This window comes from Urocitellus parryii, chromosome 1 (genome assembly GCF_045843805.1).
Source record: "Urocitellus parryii isolate mUroPar1 chromosome 1, mUroPar1.hap1, whole genome shotgun sequence".
In the NCBI taxonomy this organism is placed as follows: Eukaryota; Metazoa; Chordata; class Mammalia; order Rodentia; family Sciuridae; genus Urocitellus; species Urocitellus parryii.
Window position 1 is genome coordinate 188,539,063 of NC_135531.1, and position 14,803 is coordinate 188,553,865.

Sequence of the window (14,803 nt, forward strand, 5' to 3'; positions counted from 1 at the left end):
AAATCTGTCAATGGTTTTGAGAGTGTCCTGCTCTTACCTCCCTCCCTGCTAGAGGGCATCTTGGTGGCCAGAGGTGAGTTTTGGGAAAATTGAGCCATCAGGAGCCAAGACCAGGACTGTCAGCACCACCTGTTTGTTTATCTGTGGAGAGGGAGGCCTCAGTACCGAGGGCCAAGCAAATATTTGTGGTTATGGATTAACCTGAGTTCCGGGGTATCATGGCGGCAGGAGGGCGAACTTGCAGTTCTCTGCGACCCACCCCTGTAAGTCCCCCTCGAGGCAGTACTGTGAGGGAGTATGAAGGGAAGGTGCAGAAGGGAGAGGGACAGTTGAGCTGTGTGAGGGTGGAATCCTTGAGCAAGGGTCCAGGGAAATGTGGGCATGGCTTGGCGTCCTCCAGGCCGGAGTGCCGTAGTCCAAAGGGGCCCTCTCACCACATGCCTCGATTTTTCCAGACTGTGAGTCAAGTGGAAGTCTGCTGAGGGGTTCCCTGGGGCCCAGGGCCATCCCCAGAGGCAACCAGGACCCTACATTATCTCTACTCTGTCCCCACCTCTAAGGATGGGGCATTTCATTTAATTAAACGTTTGATCAGCTGTGAAGGAAATGGGGTCAGTCTAGGGTGCGTGGATGGGGCAGGCACTTGGTCTTGGAAGAAGTGGAAGGCTCTTGATTTTCTTGTCCTGTGGCGTTGTGGGGCACCAGTGGCTTGGGGCAGAAGTGGTTTTAGGCCTGGAGTCATACAGGCCCTGCGCTGAGTCTTAGCTCTGATACCTCCTGATTGTGAACTTTTCATAAACTACTTAGCCTCCTAAGCCTCAGTCTCCCCCTGCCTTCATGAAACAGGGGTGACAACATTAACCACCTCTTGGGCGGTTGTAAGCCTTAACTGAGGTAATAACAGATAATGTTTACTGAGATTTTTGTTATGTGCAAACCCTGTTTTGTTTTTGTTTATGGTCCTGGGAATCGAAACCAGGGCCTTACATATGCTAAGCAAGTATTCTACCATTGAGCTATACCCACAGCCACCCACCCACAAATTGTTCTAAGAGCTTTATGTGTATGTACTAACATTTGATCCTTTCAATAGCCCCTTCAGAGAGAAACATAGCTATCCTACCATTTTACAAACAAGGCATGGAGTTGTTAAGCATCTCCCCCAACTCTGCCCTCTAGTAAGTGCTGGGGTTTGCACCAGACCATCTGCATCATGGCCTGTCCTGAATTGTGTGCAAATTGTTTGAAGAACACCCCATGTCCAATCAGTGATAGCTGTTATTCTTAGCTCAGCTATCAGACCAGCAAAGCCCTACCTCTCAGTCATCATCAAAAAATGAAGGAAAAGAGGGCACAAATGAATATTCTAGTGCATCTCATCTCCATGCGAGGCATTTCTGAGTGGAATCCCCTTTGATCATCAAAAGAAACCCTGCATGCTTTCTGCTTTCTCAGGCAGGTGGTATAACCTTAGCCCCACAAAGAGGAGACTGAGGGGACAGGTGGCTGTCTAGTGAACAAAGACCCTCACCCCAGGTTCTTCCCTGACAATGGGTACATAGCGATGCCTCTTTCATTCACGTCTCTTCCTGGGAAGGGGATGGAATTGGGGGATGATGGCAGGCAGACCGACATTGATGTGGGGCTGCCAGGAACTTAGAAGTCTTTCTCAGACAGGTGTCAATAACTCCAGAATGTGGCAGCTTGCAAGCCTCTTGCTGTTCGTGGCCACCTGGGGAATTTCCGGCACATCAACCCTTCCTGGTAAGGCTACCTCCACCCCTACCACAAGACCCTCAAAGCCTTGACATGCCCTCACTGCCACCTGCCCTGTCCTCACATCATCCTCCACCTCCTCTGATCTTGGATGCGGTGAAAGCAGGCAGGATTGGCATGAACTGGCCTATAGGCCAAGGCAGGCCAGCTTTCAGAACACAAACCAGGAGCTGTGAGGGCACACACAGGTGATGACAGCGACGGGGGTGGGGGGGTGGGAAGGGGGGCGTCCACAGACTCCCTGGGCCTTCCCACTCCACCGACTCACTCCCTCAACTGTGAAGGGCTCAGACCCAGGCCTCCACCCACACTATCCCATAAACTTCTCCTAAAATGCTTTTCTGAAGCCTCAATGCCTTGCCCCAGCCCTCTCCCTGATCTCCACAGAAGAGAACATGATTCTCCGGGGCAACTGCAGGACAAATGCTTTGCCCATAGAGCCACACCAAGCTGGTTCTTACACTTGTGCCTTTTCTTGAGTTGCTTATCTTCCTGAGATGCCCCTTCCCACTCCCCCAAACCCACTGCCCACTTGTGATCTTCTCCATCTGAGCTCAGGTACCTCTTCCTGTGGGATGCCTTTCACTCCAGCCCCTCTTACTCACTCCCCTAAATTGATCCCTCCTTCCTAGCTCTTCTCCTACCCAAGACAGGCACCTCTCAGAGCTCAGGAGACACTTGATGACATGCATTGGATGACAGATAGCCCCTCTTACTCACTCCCCTAAATTGATCCCTCCTTCCTAGCTCTTCTCCTACCCAAGACAGGCACCTCTCAGAGCTCAGGAGACACTTGATGACATGCATTGGATGACAGATCTTTGTCCTTCTGGAGTCCCTGCCCAAGGGGAAGAGATGAGAAATACTTGATGGAGTAAGAAAAGGAGGATGAGTGACCAGAAGGGATTGCACAATGTGTAGCGGGAGAATGAGACCGACTGAACTTTGCAATCTAAACAGCAGCAGCATGTGGCATTTGAAATTGAATATTTACTTTTGTGACATGCATGGTATTATTTTACATGCTTATTTCATCCCATATTTTATATGAGCAAACTGAGGTTCGAGAGAGAAAGACATCGTTTTAAGGTTACACAGAGGTCAGGTTGGGATTTAAAGGAGGTCCATCTCTAAGCATACGCTTGCTCTAAACGGTCAAAGCTCCTGTCACCCGACAGTCATCTGCTTCATGTGGAGGGACAGAGCAGAGGAGCAAGGGGCAGCATCATTATTGGGAATTAGGATAAGCCCTAAGGGGGCCTGAGACAGGGCTTTTCCAGGTTCTTTCTCCAGTTGGGCTTCCTCAGATCCCTTCCTGATCTGCAGCCCCTCTCAGTCCCCTCCATCACAGTGAGTTTGCCTTCCCGCAAACCAGACTCAGTGTTCTCCAGCAGTGAGCGTGCCCACCAGGTGCTGCGCATCCACAAACGCGCCAACACTTTCCTGGAGGAGCTCCGGCCAGGCAGCCTGGAGCGGGAGTGCACAGAGGAGATCTGCGACTTTGAAGAAGCCAAGGAGATTTTCCAAAATGTGGATGACACAGTAAGGCCACCTGGCTGGGTCCAGAGGATGAGGTGCACGGGTGGGCTGAGTTTGGGAGGAGTAGGTGGGGACCAATCCCTGAGGGCTTCTTGGGAATGTAGGGAGGCCATGGGCACCAGCTCCTACTCCCAGCTGGTTGAGGGTGGCTGTGTGGACAATGGCCCTATGGGCTTGTCCTTGTGATTTGTTTCTTGTGGCTACAGGAAACAGAACTCTGCTATGAGCTCCAGAAAGAAAAGTTTAGGGCAGCTCTAGGCTGGGATTCCCACCCAAACCCTCTGTAGGAAGTTCAGTCCACCTTCCAGGGGCCATTGGCTATCTTTGCCTCCTCCCTTTCTTCCTCCCTCCCTCCCTCCCTCTCTTCTTTCTCTTTCTCTCTCTCTCTCTCTTCCCCTCACTTCTGCCTCTCCCCACCTCCTCTTCTCTGTGACCAAAAGGCTACCATCCTTTTTCCACCCTTGCATCTGCTGGCCAGGGTTTGTGTGTCTACTCATACTCACTCTGCCTCAGTTCACATTCTCAGGGAAGAAATTCTGATTGCTCAGGGAAGCTGAGGTGGGGTCTGGGTCCTTTCTAGTCCGAGGATCAAAGCCAATACCACCAGCAGCAGCTGGGACCTAGTTAGAAGCACAGACTCTAGGCTGCCCCAGGCTTTCTGAACCAGCATTCTGGGTCTCACCAACTCTTGAGAACACTGGCTTAGGGAAAGACTGGATGTGTAAGGGATCCCCCCAAACCAGGGAGGGAGTGAAGGGGCTGGGAGGAGGCAGGGGAGTCTGCTAGGGGATTTAGGTCCCTCTCACTGCAGAAGTTACTATGATATAGATTGTCCAGAGAGCTGGGTCCCAGCTGCATGGGGAGGAGTGTTGTTCATGGGCTGGGAAGGCCCAGTGCAAGAGGAGGAGGGGAGCAAGGAACACTAGCTGCAGGCAGCTGGTGACCTCAGGCAGTTGACCCTTATTTGTCTGGAAGCCCTCCCTTCCCCAGCCTGCTCACAGCTGCTCTGGGCTACAAGGGAGGAAGAGGTGCCTTGCTCCTACTACACAGGGGCTGGCCTCTGAAGTTGCCCCCTCTCTCCACAGCTAGCCTTCTGGTCCAAGTACTTTGGTGAGTGAGATCTAAACTCCGGGCTGGGCTGCACAGGCCTGCTCCTCTGGGTCTCTGGGCTTCAGGAGGTCGGGAAGGGAACTGACGGTAGTTATGACCTCCACCTTTCATCATGCTGCGTGCGACAGACGGTGATCAGTGCGAAGGAGCGCCCTCGGAGCACCAATGCACCAGCCCGTGCTGTGAACACGGCACGTGCATCGATGGCATCGGTGGCTTCAGCTGCGATTGCCACAGGGGCTGGGAGGGCAGCTTCTGCCAGAACGGTAAGTGGGGCGCCGGGGTGGGGCCGGGCGGGTGGCTGACCCCTGGCGCACTGCGCCATTGTGGGCTCTCCGCGGTCTCCTGTCTGCCCAGAGGTGCGCTTCTCCAACTGCTCGGTGGACAATGGTGGCTGCATGCACTACTGTCTGGAGGAGCAGGGCGGGCGCCGATGCACCTGCGCGCCGGGCTACAAGCTGGCTGATGACCACCTGCACTGCCAGGCCTCAGGTGAGCCGCCCCGGCCCCGGCCCTCACACTTCTTTCCTTGGGCGCGGGAATCCAGCCGCAAAGGAACGCGCAGCTTTGAATAGGGGGAGTCTTAGGGTGACCATCCACGTGCCCGCCCCAACTTGCGCCCCTTGGCTGGTTCTGCCCACCAGGCTTTCTTGCTTACTTGCCTGCCTTCCTCCAGATGGCCCTGCTCTCCTTGGGGACACCTTCTGGAGCATAGGCCACCCATCTCCAGAGTCTAAGAAGATCTAGGGGCCAGGTCTCCAGCATGTCCCTCCATCTATCCTGGATGTGTTTATTTCCTTTGGACACATTTTCAGCCCTGTATCTTATTTCCCTCTGTATCCCTTGATCCTCCAGGAGAGAACAGAATCCTGATTCTGCCTTCCTTTATATTTTCCTTTTTATATGTTTTTGTCTTTATCAAATTTATTATGTACAAAGTTTAAGGAGTCAGGATTTTACCCCTTACAATGAATTTCCCCAGGTTTTCCTTGATGTGGAAAGAATTTCCCCTCCACTTCCTCTTGGACCCTTTTAAAGAGGAAATTTATATTTTCTACCTCTAGGAGCATTTTTAAAAAAATATTTCTTTGGATCTGGGGATATAGCTCAGTTGGTAGAGTGTTTACCTTGCATGCACAAGACCCTGGGTTCAATCCCCAGCATCACACACACACACACACACACACACACACACAAATTATTTCTTTGACAATCTCTCTGCCTTGTTCATCTTCTCTTTCTGTATCTCTCTAGTTGTATCATCTCTACTGTTTTCCATCTCTTTGATTGTGTGTTCTTTCAAGAGATTTTCTACAACTTTATATTCCAATCCTTCCATTGAAAAACTTTTTTCTTGCTTTGTATTTTGAAATAATTTGAGAGACACAGTAAGTTGCAAGGCAATGCCTGGTGGCCCTGTGGGTCTGGGGACTCTTCTGTGAGGTCATCAGAAGGCCAGAATCATTCTCCTTACTGTATGGATCCTTAGGGCTTCCATTTAGGCCAGTTTTGGAGGGGAGGCCTCTGAAGTCTTGCTAAGGGATCTCAGGCTTGGCTTCCAGTGCCTTGGAGCAGGGTGGAACCAAGGAGCTGGCTCTGGGGTTCCTGCAGATGTTGTCCGACTCCCTGTGGTCAAACAGTTCACCATCACAGCAGTAGCAGCAGTGCTGCCTGGAATTCCTAGTCACAGTCTGTTTCTGCAGGTGACTGTCTTCTGTAGGAGAGGGAGAGGGGCATCTCACCATTGAGGAGATGGTCTCTAGTGGTCTCTTCCTCTCTCTTTTCTTTTTCTTGTGATGGCCATTGAATCCAGGGCCTTGTGCATGCTTTGCAGGCCAGTGCTCTGCCACTGAGCTACATCCTCAACCTTTTTTATTTTATTTTGAGACAGGGTCTTGCTAAGTTGCTCAGGTTGGCCTCAAACTTGCCTGATCCTTCTACTTCATCCTCACAAGTAGCTGGAACCGCAGGGGTGTGCCAACATGCCTGGCTTCTAGGGGTCTCTCCTATTAACTCTCAACATGGCTTCTGTGTGCAAGTTGCACTTGTACCATGTCCCTCAGAGGCACTGAGGTCTCCTGAAGCTCTGGGATACAATCCTTGGCTTCTGGGTGCCCCGTTACTGGCTGAGAGTTTTGCTTTCTCCTTCTGCTAAATCAGTCACAATGCTCAGTTTCCGGAGTTCTGCTACTGCTGTCTACGTTGCATTCTGTCATTACATGGTTCTCCGGCTGAAGGTGTCCTCACGCCCTGCAAGTCTAGATCCTCCAACCTAACATTCAAGGCCCTTTAGAAGCATACCCAGGCAGATTATCCAGTCCCTGGTTTTTCATGGTATGCTTTCTTCTCTTAGAAAAGAGGCCTTGGAATTATGCTCAGGGTTACTTTGAGCTCTCCAAGCATGCCCCCACCTCCTTCTCCCTAAAATTTCTCACCTCTGTTAGGAGCTTGGCAGCATCCTGTCAAGGGACCTTCCTATGTATCTTGGGGATTATCCCCGACAGCACTGGGCTATAATGAACCACAGAGACATTTAATAACCGATGCAAGGACACAGGTAGTGATGCTGCTTGATCTGTCTTGCACTGTTTGTTGACTGACTGATGGACAGATGGATCAGAGGAGATTCACAGCCAATATGGAGTATTATAAGCATCATTTATCCTTTGAAACATACAACATGCCAAACTAGCCTATAGGCAGGAGGAGAATCAAGAAAGGAGGACAGTCTCAGGAGTAGTGCCTGGAAGGCCCCTTACCATCTCCCTCTACCTTTAGTGAGGTTCCCATGTGGAAGACTAGGGATGCAAATGGAGAAGAAGCGCAGTTACTTCAAACGTGACACAAACCAAGTCAACAAAGTAGATCCGAGGATTGTCAATGGGTCAATTACCCGACAGGGAGACAGCCCTTGGCAGGTAAGAGGAGAGGAGTGGCTGCTTCTCTCCTTTGCTGGGTCAGGGGTCTCTGAGGTCCTCCTGGGAGTTCCAGCTCAAGATGCAGAATGGGGGAGGGAATTTGCTGTTGCTTGGGGGGGACTGCTGATAAGGGTGGGGGTAGGGCTCAGGGAAAGACAGAGGTGACCTGGTAGAAGGGGAATAGCAAGGACAGGGTGGTATGGGTCATGGGCCAAAAAGGGGAATATGCAGGAAGAGTTATGGTTGTAGAAAGAGCTGGAAAGGTAAAGCTCTGTTGGTGGGAGTTTGTTTAGGCAGAGGCCCTGCTGATAAGAGAGGTACCTTGAGTGGGAGAAGGCTAGGAGGGAGGGCTGGCCTAAGAGCACTTGCTAGTTTCTGTTCTCTATGGAGAGGGAAAACCAACCAGAAATCAACAAGCAAGGGTACTGGCCTTGGAGAGCTCATGGACTCTGAGAGGCTTAGGATCCTACATACTAGCCACCCAGGGGGAGCAGAGCCAGGAGAGCCATCAGGACAGAGGCTGAGGGAGGCCTGAGGGATGCCCAAGGCAGCCTGGGGGCTACAAAGTCTTCCAAAGCCCCCAAGGTGAAGAGGCTTCTCTCTGTGATGGTGTGGCTGAGGATGACTGCCTGAGCCAGGTCAACCCAAACAATGTTAGAAAGAGATAGAGAATGCTAGAAAAGGGCCACAAGTCTACGTATGCCCATGTGACCAGAGAGCCCAGGGAAGCACTTGAGAACCGTGCCAGGAACCCTGTGAGACTTAGAGGCCCTGGACTAGGAGTTGTCAAAGGCAACCCTGTGATGTCAACACTCCCCCCCGCCACTTCCAGGTGATCCTACTGGACTCAAAGAAGAAGCTGGCCTGCGGCGGGGTGCTCATCCACACCTCCTGGGTGCTGACCGCAGCCCACTGCATGGAGAACGCCAGGAAGCTCACTGTCAGGCTTGGTATGATCTGGAGCCAGTCAGGGGGGCTGCCAGAGGCCTGGGTCAGGGGTGGCAGTGGGTAATGGGCAGGCTGTCCAGGTTTGAAAGACCCTGGTCTCAGGGTGCTTGAACTCCATAGAAGGTGCTTTGGTAGAAGACCCTTATGTGCCTACTCCGTGCCCACCCTGTGACACCAGGCTAGAAGGGGTTTCTCTTGAGTGCCCCTTTTATTTTTTTCCACTGGGAATTGAACGCAGGGGTGTTCTACCACTGAACTTTATCCCTAGCTTTTTCTTTCTTTCTTTTCTTTTGAGACTGGGTCTCACTAAATTGCCTGAGTCCCCACCAGGTAGCTGAAGCTGGCCTTGAACTTGCAATCCTTCTGCCTCAGCCTTCCAAGTCTCTGGGCTGACAGGCGTGCATCACTAACCCTGGATTGAGTGCCCTCTTCAAATCTGGGCCCACATGTTTGTCACCCCTACTCACCTGAAGCAGGCTGCATGGGGGCCTCAGCACACAAGGATGCAGAGACCCACCAGACCTGGCCTCAGAGCCAGGCTTCACACAGACTTCTGGGGATGGAATTGTGCAGCAAGGGACCCTGGCATCTGCCACAGCAGGAGTCTGGTGGGTGGGTGGGGGTCTCACTCTGACAGTTTCTAGAGGGGGCTCTCATTAGACTCTCTCTTTTTCTGGCAAAAAAGAAGAAAAAGGTGTATTGAGAATGTCCACATTCATGCTTCTTACAATTACCATCGGCACAACTGATGGCCGGTGACCCTTCATGGGGCTTGGTGTGGGATTTCCAGGCCCTCCATCCCAGGAACCCCTGAACCTTGCCAGGGAGGATTTGGTCTCTTGCTTGTGGGCCCCAATTATTCTTTCCCTGCAGTACCTATGTCCTCCTCTTTGGGTCTTGCTGCTCTGTCCCTTGTTTCTCCAGCTCTGGGTGCTCCGTATTTCCCTTGGTGGCTCTGGTCTGTGTCTGCTGGTCTCCAGGGCCTTGGGCCTTCCTGCTCTCCCTGACTTCCTTGGTCCACTCTGACAGCATTCTCTGCCCTGCAGGTGAGTATGACCTGCGGCGTCGGGACAAGTGGGAAGTGGACCTGAACATCAGGGACGTCTACATCCACCCTGACTACAGCCGGAGCACCAGCGACAATGATATTGCCCTGCTCCGCCTGGCCCAGCCCGTCACCCTCTCAAAGACCATTGTGCCCATCTGCCTCCCTGACAGTGGCCTTGCAGAGCGTGAGCTCACTCAGGCCGGCCAAGAGACAGTGGTGACCGGCTGGGGTTATCACAACAGCCGAGAGAAGGAGTCCAAGAGAAACCGCACCTTTGTCCTCACCTTCATCAAGATTCCTGTGGCCCCGCGCAATGAGTGCATGGAGGTCATGAACAACATGATCTCCGAGAACATGCTGTGTGCAGGCATCCTAGGGGATGAGCGGGATGCCTGTGAAGGGGACAGTGGGGGACCCATGGTCGCTCTTTCGCGAGGCACCTGGTTCTTGGTGGGCCTGGTGAGCTGGGGGGAGGGCTGTGGACTCCTGAACAACTATGGTGTCTATACCAAGGTCAGCCGCTACCTAGACTGGATTCACAGCCACATCAGGGACAAGAACAACTCCACCAAGATCCAGGTGCCATAGCACCTCTGTCTTATCTCTGGACCCCAGAGGCCACTCTGCAGTGGAGTTGGGCTATTGAATGGCAATACCTGGGACATTAAAGGGTATGTGACAGCCTGTGCCTCTGTCTGTCCTTTTATTCCTGTTCTGGATCATTCTTATTGAGTACCTACTTTATGTCACACACTTTATGAACAGAATATTATTTAACTCTCAAGCAATTCTGTGGAGTGGGGAGGAACAGGTTCAATTTTGTGGGGTCTGAAACTAATATAATTGGGGGTGTGTTTTTGCTCTCTTTATATAAAAGAATGAAGCTGGGCATGGTGGTACACGCCTGTAATCCAAGTAGTTAGGGAGGCTGAGGCAGGAGGATTGCAAGTTCAAAGCCAGCCTCAGCAATTTAGCAAGGCCCTAAGCAACTCAGTGAGACCATGTCTCTAAATAAAAACTTTAAAAAGGCTGGGGATGTGGCTTAGTGGTTATATGCCCCTGGCTTCGATCCTCGGTACCAAAAAAAAAAAAAAAGGATGAAAAAATGTGACTAAAAAACTGTTAGAATCTTTCTAAAGGCCCTAGAAAGAGCCTCTGCAAGACATGGATCCTAAAGCTTATGTTCGACCAGCTATGGAGGGAGACGAGGTACAGGAAGGTCTGCACGGTGGAGCCAGGATTCATTTTAGGTCTGACTGCAAACCCTAGGAGCTTTTCTCTGTTGTCCTTTGTTCCTCAGGGGCAACTGCTTTGACAGGTGCTGGGTACAAAGGCCTCATCAGCCGTGCGGAGCAGTAGACAGAGACCCCGGAGGTGTTGTTCAGAATGAACTCACAGTTTAATTGAGGAAACTGTTAAGAATAATGTTCTTAAGCTGGGTGCATACCTGGAGTCCCAGGTACTAATACTCAGCAGGCCCAGGTGGGATGATCACTTGAGTCCAAGGGTTTGGGGCTAGCCTGAGCAACATAGCAAAACCCCATCTCAGGAAGGAAGGAAGAGAAGAGAGAGCAAGAAAGGGAGGGAGAGAGGAGGAAAGGAGGGAGGAGGAGGCAGGGTAGGAAGGGAAAAGAAAAGGAAAGGAGAAAGGAAGAAAGAACAATGTTACACAATTGGGAATAGCAGTAATCATTGCTGCCTGCTCCTGTAGACCTCTGGGTCCCCTCTCTGACCCCACCCATGCTCACTGGATAGGGTGCTGAATTGGATGTAGAACAATGGACAAGAAGCCAGGGCACCTGGGAACATCAACTTGACTTCCTAATGGGGGACAACTGATGAACAACCTAATGGAGTCTAGCCTCCAAACACTTCAGCATCTCTGGAGCCAAGTCAGGCCACCTGGAACCCTGTCACTGCCACCTAGTTCTGTGATTGATCTTGGGAGAGCTGTTGTCCCTTCCTCCTTCCCATCCGTTGATAAAAACCAGAACTCTGTGTGTGGCGACTACACAACAGGGACAGGGCAGCCATTAGGACGCTGCTGGCCCATGGCTTGTCTCATTTAGTCCCAGCGTCTGGCAAAACCCTCAAGGGGCCTGTGTCCCACCCCAGCTCACCCCCGAGCCTTGCCCTATCGTCACTCTTCGGAGGTTTCCAGGAGCAGCATGAACAAAAGTGACAAGTGACTTCTCCTGGGGACTGACCGACTGTCCACACTCGGCATGTATGTTTGAAGGGCGATTTAGCTTTTCTGAGCTTCAGTTACCTTATCTGAGAACAATGGGAAAGCAACAGCCTGTATCGCCTCTGATCACTTGATTTAATAATTAGATCAAAGAGCATTAATAAAGTGTCTGAGACAGTGTCTGAGCCTTTTAACGCAGTTTCAGGAAAACAGAACATGATTCACAAGTTTCTGGGTGCTAGAGAGATTATACAAAATTTAAAATAAAAATAGTAGTAAACCGCAAAATAAACACAAGGGAGCACATCAAAAATCTAACTTTAGGGATGACATGGGCCTGTAGTCCCAGTGACTTTGGACACTGACAAGGAGGATTGCAGGTATGAGGCCAGCCTCAGCAACTTAGACCCTGTCAAAAATAAAATTTTAAGGGGCTGGCGTTGTGGCTCAGCAGTAGAGCGCTCACCTAGCACATTCGGGGCCCTGGGTTCGATCCTCAACACCACATAAAAATAAATAAACAAAATAAAGGTATTGTGTACAACTAAAAAAATAAATAAATAAAATAATTTTTAAAAAAATAAAAAATAGAATTTTAAGAAAGACTGGGGATGTTGAAGAGTAGTAGAGCATGCCTGGGTTCAATCCCCAAAACCCAAACAAACTAAAAATTGACTTTGCCCATGAAGACTACTTCAATATATATATATATTTTTTTCTCAACTCATCATTTCAAAACTTCTTTTCTCAACTGGGCAGTGTCCTAAGTGTTGCTCCTTCAGCCCCTGAGACAGGACTGCCCTGTGGATGGGGAGTTCTCCTAAGAGGAGAGGCCAGGGGCTGCCCACCCACTTGCCTCTCCACATCCAGTCTTAGCTGAGCCTAGGGGACCCCCGGTCCTCGCCAGCAGGGCCAGGCCTCACCTGTACCTACCCAGGGGTGCCTGTGAGGGATAACCCTGAAGCTGGCTAATGATTGACACATTCCAAATATTGACAAAGACCAGGACCTGCAGCTGCCCAATACACGCCCCTCTCCTCCTTCACCTGCTGCCTGGCTCCATGTCACGAGAGACATAGCAGGGACTTTGGAGCTGCCACCTCTTCACCCAGACTCCCCAAGTTGGGCATTTGCAGGAGCCTGCTGAGACTCTTTTCCCTTCATCCAAATGGAGAGTCAGCAGTTCCTGCTCTGGCTGCAGTGAGAGGACCTCAGTTGCCAGCGGTCAGGTGCCTGGTACATACCTGTAGTGAGGGTGCTCAGCTTCTCCTGGGCCTCTCCTCAGGCTTGGCCCACCAACTCCTTTCACCCTCACCCACTGTCCACAGTTCATCCTGGTCCTTTCGGGCTCATTAGTTAGCACTTTCCTGTCTGTCTCTCCCATAGCACCTACTCCAAGCTAAGTGGGGGACTTCTCAGGAGGTAGGACCCCCAGTGTCTCACCCCAGGGCCCCAGCATAGGGCTTTGCACTTTGCTGCCTTCTTCTGGGCAACTGAATTCTTCCACCGTCACAGGTGACTTTCATTTGTACCCATGTCCCCTTCTCTGATTCATTGTGACCCTTGATCTTGGGCTTTCATGAAGGGATCAAGAAAAAAGAAATGGGGTCAGAGCCTATGCAGGGTCACCTCTAGGCAGCAGACAATGCAAAAGTTTGATCTTGGATACTCACAACTCTAGATAGAGAGGGTCTGAACCCAAATAGTAGGTGAGAAGAGAAGGTTCAGGAAGGCCAGGTGGCAAGTCTTGGGTCCCCATCTGGGAAATGACCACCAAACCCAAGAACTGAAAACTCTCTGTTCTGCTAGGTGCCACTCTGATTCTACCAAAATGCAACAGTAATTAGAGATCACTTCTCAGCTGAATCTTGGATTTCTTCTCATGTCCTTTTACTTTTTCAACAAAGAGGCTGAACTTAAACATCTCTGTATAAAGCTTTTCCCATGATGTTTGCTCTTTCCCTGGGCCTTGTCTGACCTGGGTGCTTTTCTGGGCTCAGCTTGGGGCCCAGATGTGGCACTCTATACATACAGGCCATGGATGTGTGCTTTCACCAGCTACTCCCTCTTCTGGGATCAGTGACCTGTCTCCATATTGCTCGCCTCCTATATGATACCTACTCTCACACACATACCACGCCTGCAGAAGTGTGCATCTGTTCCCAGAAAACCCTGTAGCTACTTGCTGTGGGATAATGTCTCCTCCTGGGCTGTGACCTCAACTGTGTGCTCCAAGGATGCAAGCTTTGTCAGGCAATGGGCAGATGGGACACAATGGGGAAGTCATCTGCTGTCACTCACTGTCTGTGCTGACTTTCTGGAGGATCTGTCCACACCCCAAGGTGGAATCTGACACCAGCATCTTTTATCTCCTGGGCTGGAGGGCAGAGCAGTCCACACTGCATGGAACTGAGGGACAAGGACACCAGAGGCAGAACTTTCAGCCTGACAGGCTGGCTGAGTAGCCAATGGCTACGTGGCACCAAACATCATAAAATGAGCTGGGTGGATTTTGTGATTGAACCCAGGGTCTTGAAATGCTAGGCAAGTGCTCTACCATTGAGCTACACTCCCAATCCTTTTTTAATTTTTTTTTTAGTTGTAGTTGGACACACAATACCTTTATTTTACTTATTTATTTTTATGTGGTGCTGAGGATTGAACCCAGTGCCTCCCATGTGGCAAGTGCTCTACCACTAAGTCACAACCCTATCCCTTCCTTAACCTTTTTTTTGGTATTATTTTTATTTTGAGACAGGGTCCCACTAAGGTGCCTCCAACTAGGGATCCTTCTGCCTCAGCCTGCAGAATTGCTGGGATTACAGGCGTGTGCCACAAAGTTTGGCTTTTCTTTTTCCTTTTTAAGTAGAACTTGTTTAAGATGGAAATCAACTGTTCTTTAAAAGTTTGTTAAAACTCACACACACAAAATCACAGAAGGCAGAGACATTTCAGAGGAATAGAATGAATTTTACTACCTTTGCAATGGTATTTTGTATTTGTTCAAGAATGCATCTATTTCATTCAAGTTTACAAATTTATTGGCTTATGATAAAATAATTCCAGTTCTCCACCCCCTTCACCCTTTTCAGTCTTCAAAATTTTTTTTTCCACTAATGGGGATGAACCCAGGGTGCTCTACCACTGAGCTACATCCCCCATCCTTTTTATTTTTTATTTTGAGACATATTAGTCTCAAAATAAAGCACCCAGATTAGGGTTAGCTAAGTTGTTCAGAATGCCCTCTAACTTGAAATCTTCTTGCCTCAACCTCCC

General features: G+C 50.5%; 1 protein-coding gene across 2 annotated transcripts; it reads left to right on the forward strand.

Moving 5' to 3' along the window:
- Window positions 1-201: 201 nt before the first annotated feature.
- Window positions 202-10,020, forward strand: Proc (protein C, inactivator of coagulation factors Va and VIIIa). 2 transcript variants are annotated; one of them, XM_026388942.2, is made up of 9 exons: window positions 202-263; window positions 1,674-1,764; window positions 3,113-3,318; window positions 4,401-4,425; window positions 4,554-4,691; window positions 4,783-4,917; window positions 7,204-7,343; window positions 8,176-8,293; window positions 9,338-10,020. In XM_026388942.2, the coding sequence occupies exons 1-9, from the start codon at window positions 219-221 to the stop codon at window positions 9,925-9,927; spliced, it is 1,488 nt and encodes a 495-aa protein (XP_026244727.2). In that variant the 5' UTR covers window positions 202-218; the 3' UTR covers window positions 9,928-10,020. The 2 variants fall into 2 exon arrangements, with proteins under 2 accessions (XP_026244727.2, XP_026244732.2); XM_026388947.2 differs by having other exon boundaries at window positions 3,152-3,318.
- Window positions 10,021-14,803: the final 4,783 nt, after the last annotated feature.